General features: G+C 42.5%; 1 protein-coding gene across 1 annotated transcript; it reads right to left on the bottom strand.

Moving 5' to 3' along the window:
* Positions 1-908: 908 nt before the first annotated feature.
* Positions 909-8,004, bottom strand: LOC108882250 (5-hydroxytryptamine receptor 1B). Its single transcript, XM_018674643.2, has one exon. The coding sequence runs from the start codon at positions 7,541-7,543 to the stop codon at positions 6,392-6,394; it is 1,152 nt and encodes a 383-aa protein (XP_018530159.1). The 5' UTR covers positions 7,544-8,004; the 3' UTR covers positions 909-6,391.
* Positions 8,005-14,091: the final 6,087 nt, after the last annotated feature.

The raw sequence follows: 14,091 nt of genomic DNA, 5'->3' as shown, positions 1-14,091 counted from the left end.
TCACTAACACTCACACACACACCTCTCTGTCTTCACCGTCTGTGTGTAAATTCATTTTGTTTGTCTTTTGTTGTTGTTGTTTCCTTTGCACCGACGTTGTGTTGAATAGATTCTGTTCAGATTTGTGTGTGTGTGTGTGTGTGTGTGTGTTTGTTTGGGAGTGGGATGTTTCACTGAGCTTTACCTCGCCTACACATATCATCACATATTTTTCTCTCCTCTTCTTCCCATGTTTTTTTTTCATTTTACTTTCATCCATCCATCACTATCAAATATGTGTTTGTTTTTTAATGCACGCCTCGTTCAGACTGTAGTTACTGGATAAGAGCAGGGCAATTTACACATTTTTTAAATTTGTCTGTTTTTCTCAGCAATTTCTGTTTCTTGGACTCTTAGCATGAAAGTGTGGAGCAACAGGAAGTGTATAAGCACAGCGAGGAAGGATAAGAAACACAGGCCCCAGGTGTGAACAGGCAGAAGCATCAAAGATTCACTGCTGGACAGGAGCCTTTAACAGACTCTCCTAAAGATATAAGAGGGAACTTTTCTGTATTAAATGTCTAAAACAACTGTAACTTTCTGTAATTTTAATCAAGTTAATGGTCGGTTTCATTTGGTCGTCTGTAAATGCTATCATTTCCCCTTTGTGCAAGTTGAACAGATGCATCAAAATGGACTTTTTATCCAGTTTTAAGCCTCATTTTAAAGATATACTTCTTATTTTTAACAATATATTTTAGCCAGATGAAGGATTTTAATCATCAGACGTCTGGATCTGAAGTTATTAGAAAAACAAGCTAAGCTAATGTTAGCTGCAGCTCAGATTTTTACTTTCGGCTTCCTAAAGGAATCCTCACCAGGAGAAGACGTAGATACAGAGTCAGAGAAGAGGTTGGTGTGGACGGAGCCATCAACAAAATGTTTTTATTTCCTGTTTCCAACAAGCAGTTAGATTTGGTTTTAACCACGATAACATGATGACGAAGGTTTGAGCCGTACCACGACGTCTCTCTAAACCAACCCTGTCTCCTACAAATGATGTGTCTATACAGAGAAAAGCTTTTACAGATTACATTTTCCACCGTGAGGGTTTGTGTTTGTGTTCTCTAAGTTGAAATGGTTTTTATCCGCTGCTGTTTCAAAGGTCGAGGATGAACTTTAAAGAGGTGTATCCAGCACAAAGGGATTTAAAACACAGTCCATGTAAAGTTTGAACATGAGATCAGTTCCTCTTCTGGTCATTTTGAAACATTTCCTAAACACTGTAAGAAGCAGGGCTGTAGTGGAGGGTGAACGCCTGTAAACCCTCTAATAGTGTTTAAGTACAGTTTACTTCACATCTGTTGATTCACTAAAAGAATCTGAGCTATGCAGGAGTTACAGAAAACACAACCACCAACAGGAAGCTAGCAAACACTGCAGGGGTTAAACTGCTGAAGGAGACACTAAGCAAACCATGAGCTATGATGGGTTCGTCAGAGACTTTCAGAGTTGAATAACAGACAAAAATTACTTGATAAATTGGATGTTTTTGTAGCATGAACATAATGCGAGGAAAAGGTGAGAGGAGCCGTTTTAACAATCCTGCAGCTTGTAGTCACAGCCACTTTCAAGGCCAAAACACCAGGGAGCAAAAACTGAAACGTGTGAAACCATCGAGAGGTAAAAATCTGCTGCCGCTCTGCAGACAATGAGCTGTGAGAGATGGCGAAGCTAAGAGAGCGAGGCTGTTTGTAAGGATAAGTGGACATTTTCTGGTTCAGGAGTGACATTTCCACTGTGAAGCGAAGCTCCATCTACATGTGGAAACTCAAACAGGCTTTGCTTTTCTGCAAAGTGGAAAATTAAATGTGACAATATCACAAATGTGACTCGTACGTTTGTGTTCCCAGGTTTTTCCTCAACAGCAGAAGAAAATATTCAGTCGGTATATTTTCTTGATGGCGGCAGCAGCACGTGGCATTTTAAAATAAATCCCCTGTTAATTTGAGAAACAGGTAGAGCGATGTGACACCACCCCTCTGCTTTCATATATATTCCAGTCAGTTTGTTTATTTGGCTTCTGCAGCATGACACATTTCCAGCAGAGCCTGTGTTGCCATGGTTTAACCAAGCATCAAACCATGGAAACCATAATCACGGGGCCACAGTGGTCTGATCGATTTCAAAGGGAGCTGACAATATTAATTTCTGACAAAAGGAAAGAATGACATTGGCTCGGGGTTTGTTGGAGGAGGCTGAGAAGAGCTGCTTTCTAATGAGAGGGAGATTTGATAGATGTTTATCTTTTTTGTGCCAACATGCAACAATGATGATGATGGAGACCAGTCTGCAGCGGACAGGTTAGACATGGAGGCAGATTTAAAGACAGAAAGTAATGTAGCTGAACTGGAGAGCCTTATGTGTGTGTGTAGCTCCAAAGCCTGATTTGTCTTATTACCCTGAGACACAGAGCTCCACCAAACGCTCCATTCCCTCCTGAGTGAGTTTGGCCATGATTAATATCAGCCACAACATTAAAACCACTGACAGAGGAAAGTTACTTTACCCACACAGACATTGTTTCAGTCCTGGTACGTGTCAAAGTAACATCCAGAAGACTGAAGGTTTCCCAGCAGAACATTGGATTGTAACCAGATGATCAGTGTCATTCACTTCACCTGTCAGTGGTTTAATGTTGTGGCTGATTGGTGTTTATATGACAGAAACCTGCTGAGAATCAGAATGGACTCTGGAAGTGGCTCAGAGGAAAAGAACCCTCAGGTGATGATGTTTACAGTGCCTGTTTAGTGTGTGAATGTGTTTAAAACACTGTACATCACCTGAAGGTCTCTTATGCAAGAACTGCTATTAATCCACACACACTGTAACACAGTGGCTTAACACTGCAGAGAGAAGAAACCCTCATTATACTGCATGTATGCTGAGCTGTGCACATCAATACATGCTGCATATAATCCCCTCATGGAGAAGAATGCATAGATTCAGATATGCAGCAGAAAAATGCAGACAGGAAGCAGGCGTGCACTTCGTTAGACATTCAGAACTTACATTTTCCTCATTTTCCCAGCTGACTAATTAAGTTACAAAGTGTTTATGCTGTCACCGTACATTAACACATCCATGCAGCTCATATCTGCAAACTGTTTTATCATCACCACACAGACCAAATTACCACAGCAGATTCTGACGATGATAAAACAAATGTCAGCTTTTTCTTCGTCACAATGTTTTACAGTGCGCAATTAGAAAAATAAGAACATGGGGGCAAACTGTCATAACCTCATGACGCCATAGACCTTTTTATTGAGATTTTTTTTTTCAGTTTTCACAACAGCAGCAGTGCTTTTTTGTGCTCCAAGTGGGTTGGATTTCATCCTCCAGAGCAGAGCAGTTACAGTGCATCGCCTATGTGTGCAGAAGCGTTGTACAGCAGAAGCTAACCTGGATGAAATGCAACTTCCATTGGATTGACAGAGCCACCAGATGAGTTTCACACCGAGCTGATCAATACTGTACACAAAGAGGCAATTCATCACAGAGCTGGAACAGAGCAGGATAGCTACGGAGCGTCCCCGCCGTAAGTCGGCTCAAACATCCAACATGGCTGCCGAAAAGACGCTTTTTCTCTTCTTTTTTTTTTTTTTTTTTATACCAGAGACTCTTTCTGCTTCTACTGGTGCAGCTCTCTGCAGCCATTTTGTGGCAGCTTCCTTCTGTAGGGACAATTTTTCCTCTTTAGTTTTCCTAACAAGCATGTTTTCATGTTTGTTTTTACAGTGCATGAAAAAAGCCTTATTGAAGGAACAGCTTGGTCTTTTTGCTGAGAGTTAGATGAAAACACTGACACCGCTCTCATGTATGAACTGTATGTAAAGCATGAACCTAGATCCAGCTCAACCCTCCAAAGTTCACAAGTTAACACGCATCAGGTTTGTTTCATTCATACACAACCTGAAATGTAAAAACAACAATTACACAGTGTAACTATTTGCAGTTGTTCACCAAGAAATAGCCGAGTCCCAGCAAATAACTCTCTGCATAAACCCACCACATGTCCTTTTCACACTTCAGTTTGTGTGTGAATTGAACAAAGGAGATATGAAGTGTTAGACCTCGAGCTTTAAAGGTGTTAGAAGCTGTGTTTTAGAGCTAACTGTTCCTCCTGGCCTCCTGACTTAAAGGGGAACTGCACCGATGTGTTTCCAGATGTTGGGGAGTACGATTGCATATGTGAAAACAGTAGTTTAAAGCCTTTAGTGTCTCCAGAGGGAGCGGTGTTAAGTCTGATAAACGTCCTCAGGTGATGTGACTTTGACGTTGGTTCTGAAGAAGTTTAAAACCTAAAAGAATCTGTTGGTGTGGTTAGAAAGACGTGATCTTACTAGATCTCTGCTGAACAACACAGGCTCCAGGATATGTCAGCTGCTACTAGCATAACACTGCTGAATCTCCAACCAGACTGTCGGCAGTTGAAATGCATTGTGGGTAACGTAGGCATCAGGTTTTCACAAAGAATGAGTGGATCTGTTTCATTGATTCTGATCCCTTTTGTCCACGGTCCAACAGTGTTACAGGAGTGTCGTGCTAACACAGAGATGAGAGTGGTGTCGACTGTTGCGTCTAACTCTCGGCAAAACCTTGAGTATTTGTCAAAACTATTCCTTAAAAATTGATAAGACAGGGTTCCTACACATTTTGGAGATCGCCTTCTGAGATTTCCTAAATATCTGAGTGACACATGCAGGGCTGTAGCCAGGATTTTAGAAATACTAGGGATAATTTATGCTAGGCACCAAAAACAAAAAAAGAAAAACTCTGCTTCTGTATATCTCTTTAATTCCATGTGATTTAAAGTCTCAAAACTGTTGAATTTAAGAATTTTGACTCAGAATCAACCTTAAAAAGACTCACCATGTGAACTTTGGGTGTTACTGTGGAACATGAATTCCTCCTCAGGTTTTTAATTTCCCAGAAACTACACCAAGGACATGACCTCAGTGTCCTCAACAGCAGCTACAGCCCTGCACATGTATAACACGATTTCGACCAGCAGTACTTAGTTGTTGTTGTTGCTGCAGTTCTTCTATCTTTTTCTAAAAGCTGTAAACAAAGTCTTTCTCAGGCTGATTTTTTTCACCCAGAAATGTTCTTTTAAGGGCTCAGCAGCTGCTGCTAAAGCTTGACATTTAACATGTGACGGTTTGGTGGGAAGAAAGAAAGTGATTTTGATCGGAATACTGTGACATTTTGGAGCGTTAAAAAAAAAAAATATATATATATATTTATCATTTTCCACAAATTTTCTGGGTGCCGACGACATGAATGCCAAATTCCAAGAGACGACAGGAACCCAGTCTTATCAGTTTAACTAGATTTGGATCTGAATTAGTTCAGCCTGATATGACATGGTACATCAAAGCTCATATTAACAATTAAGGATGCATCTTTTAACAACAGGTCTGGTAGACAGAATAAAGGCTCTTCCTTCTTTCAGAGGTGATCACTTAGCATTATTTTACAGTATGATACCATCCAGACTCTTTGAGCAAATTAAGGTAAAAATCACACTGATGCATACAGATTTGAACATTTACACTCATTTTGGAGCCTTGTTTAAAGTGAACATCAGCCACAGCGAGAAGAGAAAAGAAAGCACATACACTGGCCACGAGAACAAACCAAATTTAGATCTTTTTCTCAAACTAAAATCATGCTTTTATCTCCATCTGGGCCAGGCACGTCTGAGGAACTAAACTAAACTTGTTGTAGGCACCAGTATTTCCCCTTATTGAGTCAGGAAAACAAAACACAAATCGTATTTTTTGCCCTTGGGGCTCACGGTAGCTTAGTCTTAAGCTGTTTGTGCTTACAAGCCAACTGATGTTGACTGTCAAACTCATATGGCAAAGTGAGTCTGTAGGCTACGGTCCAGTGCAGCACGTACAGGCGGGGGAGGGGGGGGCTGCATCCGGGGCTATGGGCTTTCTCCATGTCATCGTAATAACACGGTTCAACTGCAAACCAGTCACAGAGCTTTCACATCATAACATCCACCAACACTTCTCTCCTCTGCATCCAACAGCAGCTGGGTGTTTCTGAAGAGAAATTCCACTGACAGCCATTTACTGCGCAGTGCCATCAGATAATACAATGCAGACCTGATGGCAGCTCAATGCATTTCCACAGTCCTCACCATCTATCAGGTACAAAGCTCATTCTGCAGCCACATTATTAGAAACAATGTGGATGTTGGTGATGCTGCCCTCAGGGAAAACCTGGGGAGTGAAATATCTGTGGGTGGTGGTGGGTTTGATTCAATTCTGGCATTATATAGATGACTGGAGGAGGGGTGGGGGAGGAGGGGGTAATCATGGCTGGTAATCACCGTTCATGCCCTGCAGCATCTAAACCGTATTAGTTTGTGGAAAGCCTGCTTGAAGTCCTCGTTGGACATGGTGTAAATGATGGGGTTGATTAAGGAGTTGAGGTAACCCAGCCAGGTGAAAATGTCAAATAACTCCGGGTGGAAGCAGGACTCACACACAGGCACTAGGAGAGTGTAAATGAAAAACGGGAGCCAGCAAATGATGTAGGCTCCGAGGATTATTCCCAAAGTTTTGGTGGCCTTCCTCTCCCTGGCGGCGGAGATCCGCTTCTTCTCCAGCAGCGCGTCGGACACAGTGACTTTGACTTGGCTCACGTTCGCGGACGAGGTAGTGTCACAGGAGGAGGTGTCGTTCGTCCCGTAGTTCAGGGAGGTGGTGGACGCCACCGAGCCGGGGGAGTTGGTGATCAGGTGCGCCGAGGTGAGTCTCTTCCCCGGCTTGTTGTGCGACTGCTTCAGGATGCGCTTTCGGGCTTCCACGTAAATCCTCCCGTACAGGGCGATGAGCAGCAGCGTGGGGATGTAGAAAGCGCCGAAGGTGGAGTAGATGGTGTAGAAAATGTGGTCGGTGTTCACGTTGCAGCTCGTCACCTCCTCCGCTTTCACCTGGCGCCAGAAGAACGGCGGCAGGGAGATGGAGATGGCGATCACCCAGGCGGTGGCGATCATCCCGGCCGCGCGCGCCGGCGTGCGCTTCTTGGAGTACTCCACTGCGTCCGTGATGGCCCAGTAGCGGTCCAGCGCAATTACGCACAGGTGGAGGATGGACGCGGTGCAGCACGTTATATCCGAGGAGAGCCAGATGTCACAGACGACCTGCCCCAGAGTCCAGGTCTGGCTCACGGTGTACAGCGCGCTGATGGGCATCACCAAAATGGACACCAGGAGGTCCGTGACCGCCAGGGACGCGATCAGAAAGTTTGCCGGGGTGTGTAATTTTCGGGATTGGTAAATGGTGGCGATGACGAACGCGTTCGAAAGCGTCGTAGCGAAAGTTATGAGGGCTAAGGTCACCGCTAGACCCGCCTGGAAAGCCAAGTTAGTGTCCTTCGCCTCCGCTTTCGACGTGAAATTGGCATGGGTGTCGTTGGTGGAGATGTTCAACAGCTCTCCGTAGATGACCGGCGTTGGTTTGAGCTGACTGGCATTCTCCATCCCTCCACCTTCCCTCGTCAGATCCCCCTGTCATTGAGCTCAAAGAGAAGCCTGGAGATCACTCTGAAATCACTCGGACGTTCATCCACAGCGCGCGTGTCTCGTCTCTTGTAAACCCAGAGTACAAGCGGCTCCATCTCCAGCAGAGGCGCAGCAGTTATCCAACCATCAGACGACAGGTGTTGCCATAAAGACGCATTTCTGCCTCCTCTTCTTCATCTTATTCACCCGCAGCTTTTTTTTCTATTTTTTACTATTTGATCGACTCAATGATCCAAGAAATAAAAACGAGATGAAGCACAGAGAGGCCTCTGCATCATCCACAAACCTTTATCTGTGGTGCTCCAGATCAAACCACCCAGTGCTGGAGTGAAAATGAAATCAGTTCAGTTTCTACATTAGCAGGTTTTTAATCCGCTGCGTGTCTCCTCACAAGTTCAGAGCTGCTGAAGTCTGACTCCTGGTTTTATACTGCCTCTCTCTCTCTCTCTCTGTCCCTCCCATACTCTCTCTCCCCCCTCTCTCTGCCTCACATGCTAAAGGGACTCAGGATTTTTCTTATTATCTTCTTAAAAAGCAAGTTTCCAACAATACTCTGTTAAAGACACACTGACCCTGGATTTCTGAGGCTGATACACTGATTATTACCAAAACACAACATTAGCATTTTCCTCCAGAGGTTTGAATTGTGACTACGAATGTTGTGAACAGGATATTTCACAGTGGACAAATAAACTTATCAGTGCTCTCTAGTGGCAACACCGGGTCATAAATGAATTCATTCTGTGATGTGATTTAATCAAATATGCCACGAAATAAGAAAAGCAAGAAAAACATGGATAACGTCTTTACCCAGAAGAAACAGATGATTTACAGCTTTAACTGAAAACCTGTACCACCAGCAGCTCTTCACTGATCAGACTACACACACACACAGCTGAACATGTCCCCATGTTTACTGCCTCTCACTGTCACACACAAGGACACAGTCAACAACACACCCTCAGGAGATGTCACTGATGGGTAATCTAACAAATGATAGCTCCTGATTTTAAACATTAATATTCCTTTAAGTTCAGATTTTCTGTCATGTTTAGAGTATTGCTCGGCCCCTCCTCCAAACACTACCCTTCGTTTATTCACTTAAATGTTAAATGTTTTATTTTCCATGGTCTAAATGCTTTAAAAGCTGCCCAGAATACATTTCTAATGTGAAGATACCAACACTAAAGTCATTTATTTTTAGAGTGAGCAACCACCAAGTCCAAACCGACGCAGACTGAGATCGTAGCATGGAGAGTAATAGATTAGAAACGCTGCTTTACTGGACACTGAGGCAGTCTGTTTACTCTGTGATAACTGGGCAAACCCCAGAGAAAAGCCAACGAACTGTCACACCCACATTTATTCTTTAAGAGCTGTTAATGCCCTCCACCTGTTTTAAATAGAGTATAAACCACCTCCGGGTTGCTAACACCGAGGACACGACCTCACCTGTCCTCAGAGTATAGCTCATCTGTGACCAGATAAGATCAGCTGATAACATCGGCCGAGCCTCTGAACCGGTCCGGTTCTACTCTCTGGTGGATGTGATCCTTTGTAGCTGTGTGTCCTTCAACAAAGAGGCTCTTTAAAGCCACATCTCTCTGTTTCCCTGCAGAGGTCATTCTGTCTTTCACTTTACAATAGTACGACCAAAAAGGACCAATCAGATTACTTTGTCAATTAATCAGAAAATGGTGAAAACAGTGACAAATGCCCAGGGTGAGGTCTTCAGACTGCTTGTTTTTGTTTGACCAACAATTCAACACACAAAAATATAAATTATTTTATTATATTACCTTTCAAATCACATGTTTATTATTGCAGAAGCTAAAGGAAAACAGGAAATATTCACACCTGTACGTCTGGAACCTTCTGGAGACTTCTTGGTACTTTTGCTTGAAATATGACAGAAACTGTCAAAATGACAGGAGATTTTGTCTGTTGATAATAATTGAATAATAAAAGATTCACAAAAACTAAACAAAATAGGAAAAAAAATCAAGTGAACAGTGAAAAGTTTGATTAAAAGATGAGGACAAAATGATTAATAAACTACTCATGATCAATCATAATTGAATATTAAATCCATAAATATATCTATACATACAGGATCTATGGAAATCTCTGAATCAAACTCCCTCCCTGCTCATACAGACCCTGTGCTGGGTCATAAAGCCTGAGGCTCCATGATTCTCTGACACAGACTGATGAGTGAAGCCTGGTGAGAGGAGCAGCTTCAGCACCACAGACAGCTCCTGACTGCAGCAGCGCTGAGGAGGCTTCATGTTATTAAAGAATATAACAAACTCTCTGTGAAGAACTGCTCATATTTCAATGATCTGAAAACCTGAGATCCATTTAAACTCACACAAAGTTTTATTAATATGTTGGAAGCCTCCTAATGAAGATGAATATTCACTGAACCGTACCAGGCTGTAAATGTCTGTGACTGAAGCACTAATGTGTAGATGAAGCTGGTTTGAACTGATCAGGGTCACAGAGGGGCCTGGAAACTCATCCCAGAACCCTGTTTCTCAAACATTGTTAATATTTGAAGTAAATGAACAGCCTCCCAGGTAAATATTTGTTGTGCATTTGGTTTTCTGTGTGTACTTTTTATATTCTTTATTCTACGCTGCTTCTTTAGATTTTTAGAATCATTATTTAAATGTTGTTTATTTTTCCCCTCATTTTACATAAAGTAAAGTTGAGTTGGCTGAGACCAAGAATTTCATTGTTAACAAGTATTTGACTTATATTTTCTTACCTCGGTGAACCTTTGTTGTCCTTGTTTTTTCTGGACATCCACTTTGTCATTGGTCTGTGTGCAAATACACTGAAACCTGAATTTTTACTTTTCGCTTCACTGTTTTTGTTGGAGTAGGAGTTTATTCGTTGGTGTGATTTGGCTGTATGTTGTTACTTTGCTTTAAACCTTAAATCAAAATGTTCCAAAAAGTAATAAAAACTTTGAGGGTTGAAATCTGTCGGTGCTGCTGGTTGTTGGGAGGAGGGAGGAGGGGAGTCTCATTTTCAAGTTTCCTCTCATCTGAAGATTAACAGCTACTGCTGCTGGCTTAGAAATCACTGAGTGATTTAGGCCCAAAACACCTCTGTGATCTGCTGCTCCGTCTCAACTGTCCAGACCTCAGTGATGGTCTGGGACAGGTTTGTTACTGTCCCCAGAGTCTGAACTAAACCTGGAGAAGCAGCGTTCGGTTTTTAATGCACCACATATCTGGAACAAACTCCAGGAAAAAGTAAGGTTCGCTCCAACTCTCAGCTCTTTTAACTCAAAGCTAAAGACTTCTCTGTTTGCTGCTGCACGTTGTTGAGCAGAACTTGGTCTCTTTGTTGCTCTGCAGTGGTTTTTATTCTCCTGTCTGTTTTGTTCAGTTAATCCCCTATTTTATTTGATTTTTTTACTGCAGGGACTTTTTTCATTTCAGCAAACAACAGCAACATTTTCCAGCACAATTAAAGTGAGTTTTTTTTTTACATGAATCATTAACCAGGCCTCATTTCACCCTCACAGTATCCACACATTATGTCCACACTGTGCAGCTGTAGGTGTTGTATCGATCATACTGGTGAGCAGAGCTGAGTCACAAAGCAAAGCTCCCTCCATTTTCCAGTCGAGCTCCTGCTGACCTTCACCTGTACGTCTGCAGGCTCTGCACTGACGGAGGGAATCACAGCGTGGACGCTCTCGGCTGAAATGAGATTCAGTGGGAAAGTGGCTGGCCTCGGTCTCAGTGAGAAGGTGAGGGGCTCAGTGATCCAGCAGGACCTCTGTATCGAGCTGCTGCCTCTACAAATGAAGAAGAGCTGGTCGGGCTTTTTCAGCAGACACCTTGAAATACTTAAAAATGTTCTCAGGAAAAAAGAGATTTCTCCAGACTGAAGCTTTGATGTCGTTCATCTTCATCCAGTGTGAAGCTACTGGTTTGTAAAGCTCCAGAGACGCATGTTAGACCATTAACCTCTAATTTGATCAAGTTTTAAGTAAAAAATTCCTGTTAATATTAATGTCAGTCTCTCACTGACCTTGGCCGCTCGAAAATAAGCAGTGGAACAAGTATTCACATCATTTACATAAGTAAAATTTCAGCAGCAAAATGTGCTCAGAGAACCAAAAGTCTGAGATTTGCCTCTGTGTGTGTATAGGTATGTGTAGTCTACCCTCTTTCCAGAACCTACACTAAACACTGATGTTTTTTAATTAAAATCTTAATCTGTAAATCTTAATCTGGTTGTTCTGTCAGTGCAGCTGAAATGTAGCAGAGTAGGAGTAAAGCAAACTTGCATCAAAGGGAAATGTACAAGTTCACAACATAGAACAACATAAAAACAAGTGAGATCAGATCCAGAATCAGATCCTCCTGTTGCTGTACATAATGAGCTGGTGATTCTGTCCTGCTCCAGTTGAACATGTTTGGACAAAAACGCTCTGACATATTGAGGACACTTGAACATGTTGTTCAGGAAACTTTCGAAAGGTTAACAATCACTGGATGCAAATGTCGACAACTGCAGTGAATTAGACTTTCATTAGCTTAACCCAGGGACAAAAAACCGCTGCAAACACGACTTTAATCCTGTACCTGTCAGCTGAAAACCCACCTGAGGAAAAATCACTGTAATATTCTCACTCAGACTCTTGAATCAGTAACTTCTGCTGCTGCAGTCAAGACTGCTACACATGTTCTCATCATGCATATTTGCACAATCTAGAAAAAAACCAAGCATAAGGCTCCATGTACAATAATGTATAAACTGCATCTCAGGCCAGATGATGGATGAAATATCACTGAGTCAATCATCTGTTCAAACCTCTGATTCTCATCACCCCAAAAATGTCAGAGAAACCACGAGCGAATGACTCAGTGTGATGACTACAGTGACTTTCATGGTACATGTCAGAGGGATGATTAACGCCCGGGTGTAGCTCACACTCAGCTGAGCGTGTTTTCACCTCTGCTGTCTTTAGTGCTCCGATGGTTTTTATTGATACAGTAATGATGATTCTATTACCATAATGTTCTGGTGACGTAACCGAGGCGGCGACTGCAGAAAAGAGCAGCTCAGTGCGAACACAACCATCGTACTGTTGGCTGCAGGGGAGTTAAGTGCCTTGCTCAGGGGCAACGGCAGTGCATTACTCAGGCGACTTTAAAGCTTGAGGCTGAAAGTGCTGAGAGGATGAGCTGATTAATCAATTAGTCCATCAGTATTGGATATTAATTATTGCTGTTATAAGGTTCAGACATCACAGCGGGACAGTCGGGCGTCCGTGGTTAGTTCACTGTCTGTAATAACAGTGGGACAGGCGAGTGTCCGTGGTTACTTCAAGTCCAAGTGAACGTGAAAATCTGAAGAAATTCTGTCTAAGCTGTGTCCTGAGGTCACTGTGTCCTTCACCTTTGACCTTTGACCACAAAAATCTAATCACTTTACCCTCGAGTCCAAATCTGAAGAAATTCCCTCGAGGTGTTACTGAGATACTGTGTTTGCTCAGAGGCATAAAACAGTTAATAAAATAAATCTGGTCTGATTTTAAGAAAATTCAAACCCTCTGCAGCCCTCATTTCTTAAAACCTGAAACAGAATAAACACCTTGTTGCCCCCACCTCACTACTTACAAACTAAACAAATGTGCTTTGGTGCAATCACCAACCTCGTTTAGTGATCTCATGATCTCTGCCCCCGGAGGAACAGTCCCTCCTAGTGTCACAGTGCTCTCACACATACTCTGCTGCTGCTCTCCCAAGCAGCTGTTTTTGTTCTCAAAGTCTAATTTATGTAACTGTGAACATTGTTGTTGCTCTGCCGGCCTCCAGGGTCACTGCAGTCGATGTCAGGGAATACTAATAACATGCAAATCCTTTTAATTATACATTGTTTATTCCTCTTTCCCTCAAGCTATAGTTTGATTGCCAAGTCCATGTCCTCCTTCAGTCGGCTGAGGAGCAGCCTCAGAGCTGCAGTGGAGTCTGGGTCAGGTCAGTACTGAATCCAAAGAGGATTTCTGTGACTTTATGCTCAGTGCTGCAGCTGGTTTAGATAGTGCTGCTGTTCTGAGGAAAACAGGTTAACAAAAGATTTCCTGCTCAGACTGATCGTTTACTGTTTATGATCATTAGACGCATGAAAACTCCAAAACACCTAATATTCTGTCAGTTCCACTTTAGTTGTTCTAAACTGAAACTGGATCACCATCTAGTTTATACATTTAAAGGTTTTGGTAAAAAGGGGCTGAAAGAACCTTAACATACAGACTGTCAGATTTTTTTCCACAAACAAAAACTTGCTATAATAATCATTTTGAAGTCTCTTCACCTTTCTACACAGGATTGGAGTACTTCTTCCACCACTACCTATCAAACATACTCTCTGAAATATTCCTCAGAAGATCCACTAGTGTTCAAAAACTCCACAAGGTCTGTTTAAGGAATTAAGATCATGCTTTTCCTCTCTGGGTAAAACAGTGTGGACAAAGTGTC

The sequence above is a fragment of the Lates calcarifer genome, linkage group LG7_1, assembly GCF_001640805.2.
Source record: "Lates calcarifer isolate ASB-BC8 linkage group LG7_1, TLL_Latcal_v3, whole genome shotgun sequence".
NCBI lineage: Eukaryota > Metazoa > Chordata > Actinopteri > Centropomidae > Lates > Lates calcarifer.
The sequence above is the reverse complement of the archived record's forward strand: the minus strand, read 5'-3'. Positions and strand labels throughout refer to the sequence as shown.